At 42.3% G+C, this 19,654-nt stretch overlaps 1 protein-coding gene across 2 annotated transcripts in view; it reads left to right on the top strand.

Moving 5' to 3' along the window:
- Nucleotides 1-19,654, top strand: part of meis1b (Meis homeobox 1 b) — an 80,246-nt gene that overhangs the window by 46,197 nt on the left and 14,395 nt on the right. For both annotated transcript variants that reach the window (XM_018661497.2, XM_018661498.2), the window contains exon 9: nucleotides 10,727-10,803. In XM_018661497.2, coding sequence (XP_018517013.1) covers nucleotides 10,727-10,803 — 77 coding nt within the window. The remainder of the gene's footprint in view (nucleotides 1-10,726; nucleotides 10,804-19,654) is intronic.

The raw sequence follows: 19,654 nt of genomic DNA, 5'->3' as shown, positions 1-19,654 counted from the left end.
CGTTACTAGGCAAGGGAGAAAATGTTGTTTACAGAATCTTATTTTGGCTCAACCCCACCTCAGTGGTTATATTTCTAATGTTTTAAAATGCTAGGTGCTTAAATCCTAGGGATTAAACGTAAAGGTGAGGGAATATTAAATATCAATCTTTATTTCTGAATTACCTTGTTACCATCAACACCATCTCTTCTTTTCTTTTTGTCATCGTTCTTTCCCTCTCCCATCTCCTCCCCAGCCCTCAGATAATTTCATAGTTGGGAAACTATGAAACAGTTCAGTGTGTGGTTTCATTGTTGTATGTCAGAATGATTGATGGCTTCATGCTGAAGCTGTGTTTCACACAAGTTCTATTTTTCATTATCAGCTGTGTGTGATAAGTATGTGTGTGTGCATGAATGTGTGTGTGCGAGTGGGACAAAGGCCCATTAACTTGGATGTGCAAAATCTCTCTTGGTTTGGTACCCACTAATCAGTTTACGATGATCTGCAAATCCGAGGAAGGGGCTCACTCCCAGCCCTCGGACAAACACACCAAACACTCATATGCAAACATATGTACACACACACACACACACACACACACACACACTTTAACATAGGCTCTTAGTAGTGACGTCAGTGGCTGGGTGGGGTGTGGAGTTCCCCACCATCACTGTGGTATTTATTGGGGAGTGAGTGGCAAGTTGACGTGTGGAAGAGTCAGGGAAAAATATTGTCATAAGTCTGTGGTTAGCGTGATGGAATGCTTCTATCCAACACTTTGAGATTAGCAATGCTAGTCTCTCTCACTGTAGGCAAATACATAAGCTTCAAAATACTTCCTTTTTTGTTTAAAACTCCTTAAATGAAGCTTTGTCAGCAAAATGTTCACAACCTTTCAAGAGTTTAGCATAGCTGTGTGTAGCATGATTTTGTTCAGCCAGTGATATATTAACTCTGCTAAGTGTGAAATCACATTAGCGCTAGCTGTTAGCCATTATCCATTAGGCTGTGTTTGGTGATCCAGAGGATTGTGGGATCTTTTCTGGCTGGAGTCAGCAGCTCAATACCTTTTACTTACAGCAACTGCAGTAGCCTGCCCTAGATACATTTGGTGTTTGAGTATGTGTGTGTGTCTTTGTGAGTGTGTGTGTGCATCTGTCTGTGATTGCATATGCAGTTGCTCTATTATTTGTATGTGTCAGCTTTATGTCTCTTTTGTAAGTGCTGTGAGTGAGTGTGTGCGTGCCTCATTCCATGTGTGTGCTCGATGGATCCTGTGGCTTTGCCGTCGTGGTAATCAGTTTGCGCGTTGGCTGAACTAATTTATCAATTCAGTTCCTCCCACTTGTATTCTCTCCCATGCGTGAACCCTCTCTCTTCCCCCAACACTCTGTCTCTGTCTCCCTCTCAGACAAAATACTTCTTTCTGAAAAACCATAAGGGTTTCCTATCTTTTATGCATGCCTTCTGCCTCTCTGACTTCACTCTCCCTCTCCTCCTTTCTTCCATGACTCCTTCTCATTCCATTTTTCTGTAATGTACAGCTGTGTTGCCTTACATTTTAATGGTCTTGAACCATGATATCATAGCAATATTGTTGCACTTGTGCTGTTTCAAAGGCACTGGGGGAGGGAGCTATGATTTATAGATGAGATATCCTGTGATATCTACCCATAACTCATCTTTAACACCTACTTGTCTTGTAATATTATGATTGAAGTTATCTGCATTAAACACTGTAAGGCTCATAATGCGCTAGAGGCAGGTGGCGTGGAAGGTATGGCCATAGGCTGGTAGTGTGTTTACACTTGGCCAGCTGACCCAATGTGCCCCTGTGGAGGGTGATGGTCAGATGTGTGTTGCAAGTGCAGCTGTGACACACACACACACACACACACATGCATACTCGTGTGTGTGTGTGTGTGTGTGTGTGTGTGTGTGTGTGCGTGTTTGTCTGTGGTGTGTATACTTGTGCATCAGGTTGTGTGTGTGTCCAGTGGAGTGAGAGAAATCATAGCTAGTGAACCAGGTGGTGAATGCAGACAGGAAATAACTCATGGTAGAGGGGTTGGACAGAGCTGAGGGCTGAAGAGATGTGGTGGGAAAACCCACAGTTTCATTTTTCTCACTTTTTACTATCCTGTCTTTCTTTGGCGTCATGTCCCCTTCCTTCAAAGGGATTTGTTCCTCCTATCCTCACATCCTTCCCTTTTTCAATTTCTCTGTCTTCTGACACACTCTCTCTGAAATATATGTTTCACATTGCATATTTGTCAGCTTTTTTCTCTTTTCCTTCCCTCCACTCTCTCTGAGGCGTGCTGGTGTAGTGTTAGCGATGGCGCGGGGGGGGGGGTTGAACACGGCTGAGGGTGCTGCTCACTTGTTTGTTACGACAGATTAAGTCATTGATTTGTAAAAGCGGTGCACTGATGGAGAAGGCCCTCTGCTGCTGAAGACGAGGGGAGGGAGAGAGAAAAGAAAGCAGAAGCGGGAGACAGAGGGAAGCATTTGGCGGAGGAAAAAGAGGCGAAGATATTAAAATCGAAGGAAGAGATGAGAGTTAAGGGTAAAGAGAGGAGTTAAGTGGAGGTGGAGGAAAAGAGGGGAGAAAAGAAGGCAGCATGAGATAGTTAAGCAAAATGCTAAATATAGAATGGAGGGGTGAGAGGAAGGAGGAAAGGGTGTAGGTGTACTTTGAATGACAGAGATGTTAGAGAAAGACAGAGGAGGGAGGTAGGGTGAAAAAGCTTCATCTTTCAATAGCATCGGCTGCGTCCTCCTTCCCTCTTATACTTGCCGCTCCAAAGAGCATAAGGGAGCAATTGTGAAATACCTTTACCTAGTTTCAGCATTCCCCCAACCCAGGTTCTTTTCACCCCCTGGGGGCCAACGGTGAGTTTCTAATTAAAACGTCGGGAGCAAAAGGGTAATTATGATAATAACATAATAATATCGCCAGGCTTATTAGAATGTTCTGTGGTCCCCAAATTGCTTCCTCAGAGAGATCAGATTTCAGTGGCATTACGTAAAGTCAAATTTCCTTGAAAGTCAGGTGAAATGAAATGGATTCCCCCATGGTCAAACTGCAATATGAGACTCTGATTCCCTCTTGTACGTCATGGACATCTGAGTCTAAAAAAAGTTTCTCACCACAATGGCATAACCAACCCACCTCCTTGCTTACTTATAAGTGCAATTTAGTCCAAAGGCTGGTTAGGAAGTCTATTTGTTTGTTTAATAGTTTTTGTTTTGTTGTTTTGAACTCTCCTGTAATAGCACTTCGTTCCTCTGCAGCTCTGCGTAACGAGCTCCATGTACTGTAGCTGCGTGTAACAAGAGAACATTTGTTTTTAGGTTTAGAGATCACTGCTAGAATGCTAGCTCCAAGCGCTGTAGCTGGAAGCTAGCACGCTGGTGCTCTGAGGTGTATCCCTGCTGTTTTCTCTCAGCTCTCTGTGGTACCTGACTGGGATGAGGCTTTGTGGATCCCTCCTACTCCCCATTTACACACCCCCTCCATCCCAGGCAGCCCTGAGGCAGCCCACCTCCAGCTGTGGCTGCTGTTCACTGCGCCGCTTGGTGCAAGTACCGATTGCTTTGGAGTGCCTCCCCTCGCTCAAATAGGCGGTAATTATGGGCTTAAAGAGGTTTAGTGGTCCAGCAAACTACATAATCACCCCCTGAATTAGCCCCAGCTCATCAGCCTCAGTCCAACGAGCAGCGCTTACCACTAGCACTAGCTATCATGCTGCACCCCCTTCCCTTTATTGCACAGAGGGAAGCGCAGCAGCAGGTGTTGTGCAACATCCGGCCCCCTTAATAAATTTAGCCTCCCCTGAGCTGGAATAGGGAGGACTAATGAAGCACGCCCTTGCTCTTAGTGAAAGCAACCAGAGAGTACAGACACCACACATACAGTATACGACATGAGATGCTTTCATTCACGTATCGACCTTTACATTGTGTGTTACATACAACAATACAGCACTTTGTTCAGACTTGAGACTTGGTCATGTGCATACATGCTATAAGCTTCAGTATACACATGGGTTGGAGACCCACCCAACTGTAAAGCACACGGATCATTGTTCACACCCTGTAGCAGTGCAGCAACAGCTTCAGCAGTGGCTGCTGCTCTGCATTATATTATGATGCCTGTAGACTTTTAGAAAAGCAACGAATGATGCTAATCATCAATTATCATAGTGGAGAAGCTGTTAATGCTGTACATTGTCTAATCCACTTTGTACTAGAGCTTTAATGACATACTTTTCACCCCTTGCCTCACCAGCTAACTAGATTTATCTCATTCCCATAGGCGATAGTGCTGTGAGATTTCCCTAAATCAACAAAAGCTGTTTTTTGAGAGGGAAAATGCTCATTAATGAATAAAAAGCCCAAGAACATCTGTTTTTTTTCTCTTTTTTCTCTATTTCCAGAAGAGATAGAGAGATTTGATGACATTCTTTGCCATTTTTGGTGCATACATCAAGGTTTAAAAAAAGATGAGTGGTAAATTATTCATGCTACATGCTTTAAGTTGGTTTGCCATAGTCCAACACCATAAAAGACCACATTTCTGCTTTTTTGCGCTTTACAGCACTAAGACAGAGGGTGTTTATTTTGTGTAGACTTTGCAGAGGACACTGTGAAACTCTCATCCTGTAGTTGGTTCATTTTGAGTCTCTCAAAAGATCCGTTTTTGCTCTGTTTTGTTATTTTGCATTGGAGCAGCCCGAATCAGAGGAAATTAGTTTAGGGGTGCTTTGTTTTTTTTCTGTTGTTGTTTTGTTCGCCCTCACTCCCTTTTCTTTTTTTTCTTTAATCCCCCCTTTCTCCCAGAGCCAGCTTTGTTGCCGGGTCCCTGCTCCCTAATGAAGTCAAAGGGATGTCAGTCGATGCCACCTACACAGAAAGGAATTTGAAATGGCGTAGCTCTCATAGCGCAGCGTGAGCACACACATGGAGGATGAAACTTCCACTGAATGAGCAAGAAATTTGGGAAATTGGAAGCTTGTTGTATGAGATACAACAGGCTTACAGTTTTGGAACGCTTGTTTTAAAGTCTGCTCATGCTCAGGGTTCTGGGCATTTGTTGTTAGCATAACAATGTGCTTGCCTCCCCAAATATTTAAGGTAATCTCATACACTTCTGGCAGGAGCAATACTACACTTCCAGTAAACTGTGTGTTCCTGAGTGTGTGTATGTGTGTGTGTGACACAGTTTGGTATGATACTCCGATGCCCTTCTAGCCAAAAAGGCCCCCGGATTAGCCGTCAGGCATTCCTGATGGGCAGCTCAGTTTCCACAGAGATTTGACCTGGGAACAGTGAGGGGAACAGACCTGGCCAAGTCAAGGCTGTTCACTTTTACCTCAACTGGCACATGCAAGTCAACAACCATGAATAATGTTGTTGTAATGGTGTTTGCTGCAACTTTTAGGTTGTTGGGATTTACAGCGTCAGGACTGTTAAGGTTAAGTGTGCCGAGAAAAGGAACAGCCAAATGTATCTTTGTAATAATGGGAAAGTACGCCATAGTGAATCGTTGCACATTCACAAGTTGTTTACTGCAATTCACTGCATTTTCTGGCATCCTTGTGCCTTGTGGCAAACCCCAACCATCTGGTGGTAGAGTAAGCTAACTCAAAATACCATTGGCCCATGTCTGTTATCCACAGATTGTGCAGTGTCATGGTCTGTTTTTTGAGGGGCGTCACATGACTGTGACAACATATGATTTTCCTCTCTCTTATTCCTCCCTCCATCCTGTTTCATGGTTGCAGTTTTATAAAGCTAATGTGGCATGTCAAGCCTTTTTAATGGGATGCACAGAGGCTTTGGAAGTGCAGCCTTAAATAGAAATATGTGCAATGATAACACCATAACACTAATGGCTGAGGAAGGAACAGGACTGGGGGGACTCTGGCTGAAGTGAATTGGTTAACAAGGATGGGGTCACACACATTAAGATGGAGATGTAACAGTAAAATGGCAGGCATTCATTTAAATCACGCTATATTTATTTTAAAATGTACATATATAATTATTTGACATTTACTACTTAGTTAACAAATCTGGGGTGAGTGTAAAATCACATCATCGTTTTATTTTGTCTGTGTTTCATTTTTAATGAATGGATACTTTAATTTTTGAACCAAAGCCAAATAAATAGTATTTGGAGCAGTGAGGGGAAGACACAGCCAGAGAGAGAGAATAGAAAAGAGAACTGGGTTTGCTGAGGAGGCGAGATGAAGAGAAGGGAGAACAGCAGCAAGATAAAAAGACGTTTCTGAAACAGCCCTCCCCTCGTAGTGAAGTGGAGCATCCCCAACCAAAGTATGACTCAGACTCCCCCTACCCCCATTGCTATTGAGAGACTATGGTGGGGCTTTATATGGTTTACAAGATGCAAAAATAAGAATTAGGAAGCCATGACCTTTTGTTATGCATGTAAAAGTTTCAGTGAGTTATTGCTTCCACAGATTAGATGAAGAATTTTGTGGGTTAGTTTGTCCTGTAAAGGTCAAAGGTTAGGTCAGCACAATGCCTACGTGTCTTGTCAAAATGACCTTGAGCATAGCAATGAGCAAAAAGCATTTTGAAAGCCACTATCTTTGGTTATCTCCTAGAAATGTATTGAGTATATTGTGTATGCGCAATAAATATATTGAATATAAAGATACACAACTGTAATCTGGTTACAGTTGTTTTTTTCAAAGGGATTTTTAAGCATAATTGGTAACTGTGACGGTCAACTTTTTTTTTTACCACGCTGCCTAGAATAGTTTTCTCCTGGGTTAGGCATGGGACATGGGGAGTAAAGAGGGGTCTTGCAGAATATTTATGCTCTTATCTCTTTGTTAAACCCCTGGGGCTCCAGATATCCATTTCCATGTCTCCTCCCCTGCCTCCTCCTTCCCTCTTCCTCTCCTTCCTTCTTCTCTCTGTCTATCTGTCCCTCTCTTGTTCTTGTCTGAGAGGGGTCAGAGAGGAAGACAGTCAGACAGGGAGGGGATGTTACTGATGCTCTGTTACTCACCCCCACACACACATCTGTACTGAAACACACACACGCATATATGACCATGCACGGCTGAACTTACTCATAGGCCCAGCGAGCTCAGTGGCTCAAACACACACGCATAAACACACACACTCTCATGTTTGTGCACAGATGATCTTGCTAATACAAACACACATAAGCAAAATCTTTGACTCGAATGGACACACACACACACACACACACACAACACAAACAACAGACATGCATGCACACACCCACACATGCATACCCACACATAGACACACACACACACACTGGGATTGATAAGACACACAAGAGAGAAAGGGAAGTGAAAACACATACCCCTCCTGGCACCCACATGCTCAGAGCCCAGCAGAGAGCGGTGAGCTGGGTGGAAATTCTCATGAAAGGAGTTGTATATTTGGAGAAGACATATCATTAAGATAGGCGGAGGGAAGAGGGAAGGGAGGGAAGGATGCGCAGAAACTTTCCATCTGCTCTTTTAAAGAACATGTTATTGCTTTTCTCACTAAAGGCCTTTCTCTCTCTTCTCTCTCTCAACCCACTGAACCACAGCCAAAGGCCGTTAAAAGAGACCAGAATCACTCACAGACAATATTAAAACTGGGCGACTTGTTGCTGAGCGAGAAACTAAATCACAGTGTTTTGACAGATAAGAGCTAATTTGGCGGCTTAGAGAAAAAGGAGGACAAAAACAGTTTTGATGTTTCTGGCAGCTCTTCCTGGTAACTCTTCTATTACGTGAAATTCTGGTATATGTATTACATATTAGTGGTAGAAGACGTTCTTAGATATACCACCATGTAAAAACACTCAATTACAAGTAAAAGTCCTAAGCAAAATGCACTTAAAATATCAAAAGTAAGACTACTGCTTTTGTAGCAGGATGGCCCCTGCAAGTGCTATATTATTACATTTTATATGATTAAGTTATCATTACTGATGCTTTCATGTGTGAACACCATTTTCCTGTTGTGGTTTGGTAGTATATGTTGTATGTAGTATAACAACCTTCTGCTGAATAGCTGAAATCGTACTTAAGTTCTGTCCTGGAGTAAATATACTTGGTTACATTTCATCTCTGGCAGGACATGTGTTTTAGAGCACGCACTCATGCTTGCACATTATTCTCCCAGTGCTGCCGTCTGAGATTGAGATTTTGTGTGTGTGTCTGTCTGCGTGTGACTAGTTGTGTATATCTGTCGATCTGTGCGTGTGTGCTGAGAAGCTAGAGGGACGGAAGCATCAAAACAGGGTGTATTTGTGCTGCATTGTGGCCCCTGGCGTGGCTGCAGCCCCCAGATATCACGAGGCAGACACTCCTGGTTCCACAGATCTACAACACGCAGAATGGACACATTGATCTTTTCATGTTCAATCAACTTTGTTTGTTGTGGAGAAAGACTTAAAAAACATGTTGTTCACATGATTAGCTTTAATAAGGCAGCAATGGGTGTGTGTGGTGCCTATATGTAAAGTGCTCAATATGTCAAGACATCAGATGACACAAGCCCTAAAGAATAACAGCAGGAGAGTGGCGCCAGAGATTTGCTGCAGTTATTTTAACTCTGATATTATCTGATCAGTCTACTGTATGAAAGACACTTGCAAGCACACACATACAGTATACGAATGGACAGATAGTTCACACACACATGTATGCGCATACACACGCACACACGTAAGGGCACATAGAGAAGGTTGTAGATAAAGAAGTGGACACAAATTTGGCCAGAGGCGACAATGCAATTATAACTTAGCGCGTGAAATTAGCCTCCTTGTGTTCCCATTCCCCACAACCAATCACATGGACATGGGAAGGCTGGGAAGAAAAAAAAATCTGTCTCCTCTGTCTCTCTGCTGGGTTGTCCCAGCATTAAACACAATCCTGCTCATTATGCGCTGAAAAAACTGTAATGAAAAAATGAAAACGCTGGCGCCACACTGATTTTGCACGTCTGATTGACTATTAAGTGTGTGTGTTCTTGTTAGACATACTGTGTATATTCTGCAGGAGCCATATGTGTGGCTGCTATTATTGGTCACCATGATGTGGGATGATAACTGAAGAAATGTCAGGGTCGTGTCTTGGATAGCCTGTTTCTATCAGTCAAATATATAAATTCTAGTCACTGAAAAATGATAGCTCATGATGTGGATTTGCAAGTTTTATGTAATGAAAAAGGATCAGTGGGCACTGTGGTTGGAAAATGAAAACTTTTGTAGAATGGATCATTCAGCCATATTTCATGATCTTCTTGATCTTTTGTTTCCTAGTTTATGTATCTCTCCTTTCTTTCCTAAATGTGTACACAGCATTTTGGAATATACATAGTTCTCCAGTTTGTGCTATCCCTTCAACAATCTATTCTCTCCCTCTGCTCCTCTGCTCCTCCCTCCTCTGCTCCGCTTTTATGGCCTGCCTATGGTGTTCAGCACAGTCCATGTCTTGTCTCAGTCATGAACAGCACATTGTCCTCCACGAACAAGGCTCCGTGCATCTGAGCCCCCCCCAACTCTAATATAAATCAACACACTTCCCAAGTTCACATTTATCCAATTTATTCATTCTATACATTTAAACAGGTGGCTCAGCTTTAACTGTTCTCAGCTGGCTGCTCGAGGAGGGAGAACAGAGTCAGTGGTTTATATTTAAATACCATGCTTGAAGTCAGCTTGGGTTATCTTTCCAACAGCTGTACTGTTGTTTATCATGCATTCATGTGTCATATTGGAGCAAAGGAGAGCAATCTATCTTCAGTGCAAATCATCATTTGCAATACATTCCTGAAAAAGTGTCTTAAGTTAAAATAAGATAGATAAAATTTGACTTAATATATAAAACTAAATGAAAGTTTAAATTGATTTACATCAGAGAAGTTTAACATTTTTCTACCCTATCCAGTGATGGATATTTAAGACTGAAAAGACTCAAAATTAGATTAAATCACATGCTGAGGTGGCATTGTGTGATTTTGGGGAAATTCTTGTTTCTATATTAAGCTGGTGGTCCTTTCAAAAGGATGAAACCTAGGCTTTCTCTTCTTAAGGTTTCTTACAATCTGTGCCTGGAGACATGATTCCAGCAAAGTGGCAAACTTAACAGAGTCATGTTATTGCACCAACTGCAATAAGGATAAAAGCATCCAGCAGCAATAAAGACTAAAGATTTTACATTCTCTTGTCTGTATTCCATCGGGTTAACATTACATATTCCCAGCTCACTGATTACATATGCAGTGGGGTGAAAGGGGGGCCGTTGATGCGAATATATTTGTGTAAGAGGCTGCCTAATTACCAGAGCTGGTTCTCCACTTCACTTAACTTTCTAATTGGCTTGCCTTTTTGGCTGCCATTAATTACAAGATTTCATATTCCATTAATGATTGGGGGGGAGAAGCACGTTATCGTGCACACACTCACACATACTTACAGTATACACCCAGAGAGACATAGACACAGGCACATACTGACACCTACGCACCAATGAGCATGAGCACACATCTTATTTTCTACCTCTCATTATGCAGTATGGTTTTATGTGTGTGTGTGTGTGTGTGTGTAACCTGTGCCCTACAACATCTCTTTTTCTACTAAAAGGCACATCAAGCCCCTTTTTCAACAACAAGAAGCTTCATTAAACAATTTGTGGTCAGCCTTTTCTTATACGTGTTGTCCCTCTCTTCTCTCCTGCAGCATCCCTACCCGTCAGAAGAACAGAAGAAACAGCTGGCGCAAGACACAGGCCTCACCATCCTACAAGTGAACAACTGGTAAGTCATCTCAGAGTTTACATTCAGTCGATTTCGATTTCAGGGGTCCCCCCAGGCTATCCCAGTTCTTAATGATTGGAATTAATGCCTCCACTCCACCTCTATTTTCATCCCTCACACACACACACACACACACACACACACACACACACACACACACACACACACACACACACACACACACACACGCCACCTACCGAATCATATTCATCTAGATCAATCCATCTAAAGAGATATGGCCTGGAGTGATTTTCCAGACCAACAGCCTAACTCAGACCAAACATGAGCATCCATGTTAATTAAGAGTCAAACTACATTCTGAAAATATCCAATAAAAATATCCAACATGCACAAGTTATACAAGAATGATTGCTGGAAAAGTGGTAGCTCTGAGACTAATTATAGGATTTTACTTTGGCTGACTTATTTTAGGGTTTGTGGGTTTTTGTAGCACCTTTTACATTGATTAGCATTTGTTTTAATCTTATTCACCATTTTCTCTTTTTATTCCAAGGTTGTATTTACCCTATTATCCTAAAAGTACATTTTTCTGAGATAGTTACTCAATTTACGCAATTTAGTTACACTTATGCTCAAAAAATGCACTTACCTTTTTTTGTTACTTTTTCTTACGACATTATAGCAGCAGGCACTTACTTTCCTCTGATCATTACTGTTCAGTCATTTTATTGGGTGTCCACTGACCATATATCTTTTTACATGTTCTCATATAGTACTTTTTCATAATGCATGTAGCGTGTGAAGTTGTCCTTGTTGGCAAAGAGCCTAGCTCAGAGGTGCATAGCCTGATTGCTAACCTGCCTTTGCAAATTAATGCTCTGTAAGTGCCAACTAGCTTGTTAATTGGGCACAAGCATGACTGGCTGGGGCCATAAAATAAGGTTGCTAACTAGCCATTTTAACCTTAGGTAGCACTGTAAAAGGTAGAAAGGGGCCCTATGTCCTTGTGCGGCTAGTCTTATCAGAGAGATGGCTATCAGCACATGCTTAGTGTTATTAGCCATGTCTAATTAAAGGGGCTGGAGTCTGGGTAACTGAGGCAGGGCCCAGGCAGAGGCTGTTTGATCTGAGCGGCCCTTAAAATAATCCTTGAAAGTATCAGTCAGTTGCTAGGTACGATGCATGAAAGTGGAGACTGTAGACGGGCAAAGAGCAACAGAAGGAGAGAGAGAGTTAAAGAGCCAGACAGAGTGAAAAATAGATGAAGAGAAAGAGAGAAAGATAAGGAGAGAGGGAGAGAAAGAGATGAGACACGATAAATCCCCATTACCAGCAGTCTAATGATGTTAACATTATTCCCAGCCATTGTTCAATCTGAGACCTCAGAGACAGACAGACGTTAGATTAGGGTATGGTGTATCAGTCTATGGAGAATTCATTTTATACTGGGCTAAAAACAATGCACACACACACACACACATACACAACCGCACACACTGGCAGAAAAAGGCCTCCTGACCAGAGGGAATCCTGTAGAGGTTATCAAATCACGTGACCTCTCTGAAATCCATGGGGGATCAATTCTTACAGCTGAGATAAAGCCAAGCTGTGTGTGTGCTTGCGTGTGTGTGTGTGTGTGAGTCAGACAGACAGTCACATGAACAGTAGCTTGGTCACTTAAGGCTGATTGTGTGCTCTCATTCTGTTTGTTATTTTTATTGGTAGGGGGATAGCAACACACCCTGAAGGTGTGTGCACGCATGTGTGTATTTGTGCAAGACCAACACACACTGTGTAAGTCGTGGGAGGTTAATCTTGGTTTGTGGAAGATGTTGTGTGTTTGTGTGTGTGTGAGAGAGAGAGAGAGAGAAAGAGGGGAACCGGGGGTGGTTAATCTAAGGGGTATTAGCTGTTAAACCCTGCATGCTGGGATCCCGCTGCCCCCTCACATTTCGCTGTATACAAGTGTGTGTGTGTGTATGTTTGTGTGTTCGCTTGTCCACAGGCATATTTCCGTGCATGGTTGTTTGAGCGAGCAGTACATTGTAGCATGGAAGGGTGAGAGGGAAAACAATAAAGTGAAAAGATGGGTTGACGGAGAGATAAAGACAAAGAAATGGACAAAAAGGGAGAATGAATTGAAGCAGAGGAGGAGAGACAGAGGTAGAGGAGAGAGAAATAAAGACGAGAGAGAAGAAAGAGAGAGAAAAAGAGACAATTGTGGAGAGAGAGAGAGAGAGAGAGAGAGGAAAGGAGAGAGAGGTTACGTTAGGGGAACTGCCATTTCGCAGGCGTGTTGTTGTGCTGATTGGGAAGCCCCGTCATTGGGTGTCTCCATAGCAACCCCCGGTGATGTTACCTCCTGACCCACTGATTTGTTGAAGTCAATTTCCCTAGCTGTGATTCTGTTTGTCAGTGCTGTTGAAGAACACACAGTTCACACACACACATACACAAGTGTGTGCATGTCGGAATTCTCTCAGATACACACACACACACACACACACACATTTTCTCATGCGTTCACTTGCACCAAATCAGGTCTACAACTGTGAAATCAAGCCAAAGAGGACTTAAGAAAGCATAAAACACTTACTGAGAGTGTGTTTCACGGTCATACTCAGGCCATCGGAACTGAATTGAATTCACATCAAATGGCCCCAGATGAACCATGGGTCATCCGTGCTGTTGTCCCAACAGGGGAAGACCTAATGATGAAAAACATGTATAACTGACAAATAAAATGCATAGTGCAATCCTGTCACATGTTACAGCATGGAATATTATGAACACACTCTCCTCTCTCTCACTTTTACACACACACAGACACACACAATCCCTTTATTTATGTGTGGAATGTGCTTTCCTTCACATATATAATAACAGCTCACTCTCTTCCTCTCTCTCTCTCTCTCATACACTTACACACACCATAGATGTGTTAACACACATGTCGGTGTGTATTATTGATGAGCGAGCACGCGGCAGGGCTCGGCAGATTAAATAAAAATGCTAAAGGCCGGCAAGGGGAGCAGATCACTCATGAATTATTGGCAGAAATACTCTGCACCAGGGAATCTCAATTTGAATGGAGAAAGTGCGTGTCAGTGTGTGTGTATGTGTGTGTGTGTGTGTGTGTGTGTGGTAATGCATGTTCACATTTGCACAGCTGAATCATATATAGAGAATGTACACACAATACTGTACACACCCAATCCCAAATCCTCGGACACGTCCCGACATAGTAGTCTACACAGTATACACACTCACAAATGCAAAGTCACACACTTCCTGGACAGGTAAGGTATGCACACAAAGCTTATGGGTGTATTGTTCCCTCACGCCCATACAACAGACACAAACAGAAAAGTCACCACATGACACAAACGAACACTCACCCACTCAAAAACTTGTTCTTGCTCACACACTCAACAACCGTTGAACACTTCACTGTGTGTTCATTAACAACCACTAAATGTTCACTGTTTTTTAATCAGTACACACATGAGCAAACATGCCACAGCTATCTTAATTGATTCAGAAAATATTCTGTAAAATAAGTAAACTAAGTAATACATTTTGAAGTCATACTGAAGGATCAGAGGAAACCAAGCCTTGGAGAGATTATGAGAGACAATTTCGAACATCTTTATTTCAAATAATTTCACTGAGCTGTGAAAGTTTCACTCATGAGCCGCTGTCCCTCATACACCACTATAGGAGTATGTTTAATAACAAAAGTACACAGCCCGAAGCAGAAGATATCTTCTCTGCTTGAAATCAAACAAATCTTAGAAGCATGTATTTGCAGTGCAACAGTGTTACCTTAAAAAATCAAAGACGTTTCCACCCAAAATATCCTTTAAAAATCAAGTTTGTTACCTTAAATACTGGAGATTTTTTGACACCACATGAACTAAAACCATGACCAGAAGTTTACCCCTAAGTAATTTAACCCATGCTTTAATCATAAAAACTGTTCCAGACCTTAACAGCAAATAAAACTTTACCTAAGATTCAGAGCTAACCCAATGCTTAAAACACCATAATTGATTTTCCACAACATGTGATATAAGTATAGGATATATATGGATCAATAAAGAAAGACGTCAAGTGATAATCAGATCAGAGAAGCTACCATTCTGTCTCAGGTTTAGGTCTAACAACAGCCATAGTGCCAAAGTGTCCTTGAACAATACAACCCTTTACCTGCTCACACATTTAAACTGCTCTTAATTCGGGCGGCAGCTAAAAGCTCAAAGTGTAGCATATAAAATGTCTTTCTTTCTCTCTCTACTTGCTCTTTCACTGGCAACAGTCAGTATCTCTGTGCTAAGTTCTCCTAACGCTCCGGTGATGTAAAAATCGATGGCGAGGTCATCAGGTTTCCCTTGTTGGCTGCCCCTCCCCTTCCTGCCTGCAATTTAATAATGCCCCTTTAAAGGCAGTGTTTAAGCCTCGCCGAGCGATTGTTTTGTCAATAAGACCTCCTTTTACGAACGTCTTAAAAGCATGGACAGGGATACGGCACGGGAGAGAAAAAGAGAGAGAGGCAGTGTTTCAGAGGGCAGAGTGGACGGACGTTGAGGCTACTTAGGAAGGAGCGGTGTGGCGCGTACATATAGGTCTCTTATCGGGTTTCTGAAAGGACGAGCAGAGGGAGAGCAAGGGAGGGGAAGAGATGAAGGAAGGGAAAGGAGAGCAAGCTGAGGAGGTGGGGTGGGGTGAGAGAGAAAAGAACATGAAAACATAGAAGAAGAAGAAGCACTTACTGTATTATTAACAATAATCTTTACACCATTTGTGTATGAATAAATATATGATAATTAATTCTGGTTCATTACAACTTATTGTCTCAGCTTTGGCCATTGTTTTTTGGCAGTTATGATAAGATGGTTCTGTGAATGCTGTGTAAAAGCGGAAAAGAAGAAAGACAGGATGATCAGACAGGTTTAAATTCCAAGATCGGCCAATCTTACGAAAGAGAAAACATAGGTGAAATGATAACCAAATTGGTCTTTGTAAACATCCCTTGCAGTTTACAGACAAAAAACCTGGTGCACTTGTTTAAGTTGTTAAAATTTGGCTAAAGCTTGTTAACAACCTATCTGATCTTCTGATTAGATCTGGCAAAGCTGTAAAATGTAAGCAATTAATACAGTGAATCCAATGCTATCAAAGCCGATATGGATGATATCCATAACTGCAGTTGCTGAGTAAGACTGAAGTTGTAATAAACCAGAATTACTATTTAAATAATATGAGTGACAGACAAACAGGTAGGGTGGGATGAGTTGTATGATTCAGTGTGTTGACAAGCCAGAGAGAGATGCTGGAACTTGTTCACAGAAAGCCTTTTGAGGTGTGTGTGTGTGTGTGTGTGTGTGTGTGTGTGTGTGTGTGTGTGTGTATTTTGGAATTAGCAGGCCCAGTTTCAGTCCATGCCCTAAAGCCTGTTACATACACTGCAGCTCTGTCAAGTTGCTTCAGCCTGAAACTCTCTGACATTACAGCAAATACCACACACACACGCACACACACACACACACACACACAACCACATAGACACACACTCCCATACACAAATGAACACACACTTCTTTTTTTACTAGATATGACCTCACCCTCAGATTTCAACACTGAGTTAAAATGTGAAAATCATTTCAAAAACAATATTTTCTTCTCTCAGTCTGAAGTGTGTTGCTACCAATAGCCTTTTACAGGAATCTTTAGCTTGTGCAGACACGACCCTGTCTTTACTGTATTATGTCAACAGAAATGTGTGTAGACGTGTGGGTGTGCTATAGGTGTCCATGTGCAAAGACACTCTGTGAACTGAACACCCCCACCCCACGTCACCCTCCTCCCAGTCCTCCCCCTTTCTTCCTCTCACTCTCTCTGTTTCTCTTACATCACAGCATGCCGCCCGAGGCCAAACCTGCATTTCTCTTCATTCGCCTCTCTCACTCTCTGTCTTTTTTATTCCCTCCTCTTTTCTCCCCTCTCCTCTCCCTTGCTTTTCAACCTCCTTTTGTAGTAGAGAAAAGGAGGGGGGGGAGGTGGGTCCAAAACATGAAAGGCGGCAGAACGTGAATGCCAGGGTCTGTGTTGAGGCACACATGGTCGCTGTCTTACTCGCCACCATCAGTCAGTTGTTGTTCTCACGCTGATGTTTTCTAGTGTTGATCAAACGCTGTTGTGAAGTGAATCAATGGGGACGTGGAGCAAGTGTTTAGTGCCAAAATTAAATATCTAGGAAAAATAGGACACCTACTCCTACAATTAACAGGCAGATGACTGACATTGATTTCATGCAATTAAGATAAGTGATGGCTCTATGTACAGGATTTGTAGACAAAGAATAAAACTGTGAGGGTAACAGACTGAACTGAATCAGGGACTGTTCTAAAATATATCGTAAAAAGTCTAAGTGATGCTAACTGATAGACATACTCACATGGATGGAAATACTCATGTTTTTGACTATTTGAGCCAATAAATTAATAAATGTAAATATACAAAAAAAAAAAAAAGTTCTAGTCTACTTTCTGAATACAGATATTTAATTGATATTGTTACCCTCTGTTTCTCACTTTCACTCGTTTGGTGTTTTGCTGACTGTGGATGCTGACCTCCTGAAACTGCCTTTGCTAGTGTCTGGGCACTCTGAGGGATCCCCATAGCGATGGCTGCTGTGAGCCAGCGGGGGGAAGTGACACGCGCAGAGACAGGATATGACACGGGTAGTGTGAGGGGATTTAGGTCAACTACTGTGTTTGCAGCAGTCCCCACTGCAAGCCCTGTCAGCAATACTGGCTCTGTGTGACACTGTGGTCATCTGTGCGTGTGTGTGTAAACTGTGATATATATATATATATATATATATATATATATGTAAGTTTGTGGATTTATTTGTGTACATGGTTAACAAAAATACACACAATATGTATTTATATGCAAATACATTTGGAAACCCCTCTCCAAAAAACCACATACAAGGCGTGTTTTGCTAATTGAGCTTCTACACGTGCAACACATTGTCATTCATACACACACACACACACACACACAGACACACACACAAACAAACACACACAGATGCACATAGATTTCGATCCAAGCCCAAAGGCTAAAGGACACAGGCTCTGTCCAATGTTGTGTTTGTGGAGTGGGCAGCACAAGACAGCCATGTTGTTTCTGGGTAAAGCCAGGCTTCAAGCCATACCCTCTCTCTGGCATTGATGGATGACTGGCTAATTGAGTCCAAGAATGTCTGAATGTGTGTGAAGGGAAGCAGGAACAGAGATAAAGACAGTGACGGAGGTCATATGTGACAGCTACAGGCTCTCCTCTGATGTCTTATTCTCTGTCTTTACTTTTTTGTTTTTTTTTCTTCTTCTTTGCCTCTTGTATTCTGAACTTTTCTCTCTCTTTCTCGCCCACCCTCTGTTTATATTTTGCCTTTTGGCAAGTCCTATTTAGAAGTTAGTGTGTGTTGCAATGGCAGCCCAGCCAATGAGTTCATGTATGCTTTTCAAGTGGCCAACATTTCCTCTCTAACTTTGTGAGGCACCTGGTTGTCATGGACACACACGTACACACTAAACACATGTACACACTGCCTCTCCAGTGTGTGTGTGTGTGTGTGTGTGTGTGTGTGTGTGTGTGTGTGTGTGTGTGTGTGTGTGTGTGTGGAGGGGGTTACCCAGCCTGTCGCTCCACTCTGTAAAACCAGCTTTAGTGGTAGATTCATGGCTCTCTTAATGGACACTGGGCTCTTGGGTAGTGCAGGAACAGGGAGTGTGTGTGTGTGCGTGTGCGCGCTTACATACTTGTATTTTATGTGTGTGCAGTAATGGGGATTAAGTGACCCCATGGCTGCTCTCGGTCTAAAGCTCCTTTTAAATTTCACAGTTTTCTTATGTTTCCCTCCATATGTGGCTCTGGATCCCACTAATCCACCTTATGTTATTAGGAGCTGGATCAGCAGACCTGCGTGTTCTGAATGTGTATACAGTGTATGTCAGTGGGTGTGTCTGTGCATAGCTATGCATGCATTTGGAGATGGTTCAGGAACTATTTTCCTGCCAATAAAGGCTTGTATGTATTGGTGATTCAAAACACAGGCCTCCTGTCTAATAACAGCTTAGCTGCAGCCAAACAGTGCTCAGACTTAGTCATGTGACCTTACATGCCCTCACTTCAACCTTACTTGTCAAGCATGTGTGTGCATGTTGCATATTGTTTTTATGTGTCTGTAAATGGGTGAATATGCATGTATGTTTATGTATGTCACAGTGCCATAGCTCACCCCAAAGTTAAATGTAAGGTACCACATCTTAATGCACACAACCTTTTCCTGTAGGAGGAGGCTTAGAAACAGAAAGGATCATGGGAATGAGCTGCTTGCCTGTTTGTGTGTAGGAGTGTTATGGACCTACAACATGTAGCTATTTGAAGCCATTTGATCGGTCTGAGCAGCTGCGGGTAAACCAGCGAGAATGATGCTAGACGTCGACAAGTGAGCGCATGCGGCAGAATGTAACTGTGTGTCCGCATGTAGGTGTTTGTACCTGTTGAAAGCTGCACAGACAAATGAGGAAAAGTACAGTCTCTTTGTACAATATTAGTTACGTCTTACTCATAGATAGTTACAGACTTTTTTCCGCTCTCCTTTTTTTGCATAATCCACATCTCAGCTCAAAGCTTAAAATTCCTCAAAATCATTGGTTCCCAATCTGGGGTCAGGACCTATCTCAAGCGGTCTCAAGATAAATCTGAGGTGGTCACATGATGACTGAAGGGAAAAGGAAGAAAAACATATGTTTCTCTTATACTCAATTATGTTTATTTTTCAGATTTTTCTCAAATTTTCTTTTTCCCTCTTTTG

The sequence above is a fragment of the Lates calcarifer genome, linkage group LG16_LG22, assembly GCF_001640805.2.
Source record: "Lates calcarifer isolate ASB-BC8 linkage group LG16_LG22, TLL_Latcal_v3, whole genome shotgun sequence".
NCBI classification, from domain to species: domain Eukaryota; kingdom Metazoa; phylum Chordata; class Actinopteri; family Centropomidae; genus Lates; species Lates calcarifer.
Note: the sequence above shows the minus strand (reverse complement) of the source record. Positions and strands in the feature narration are given on the sequence as shown.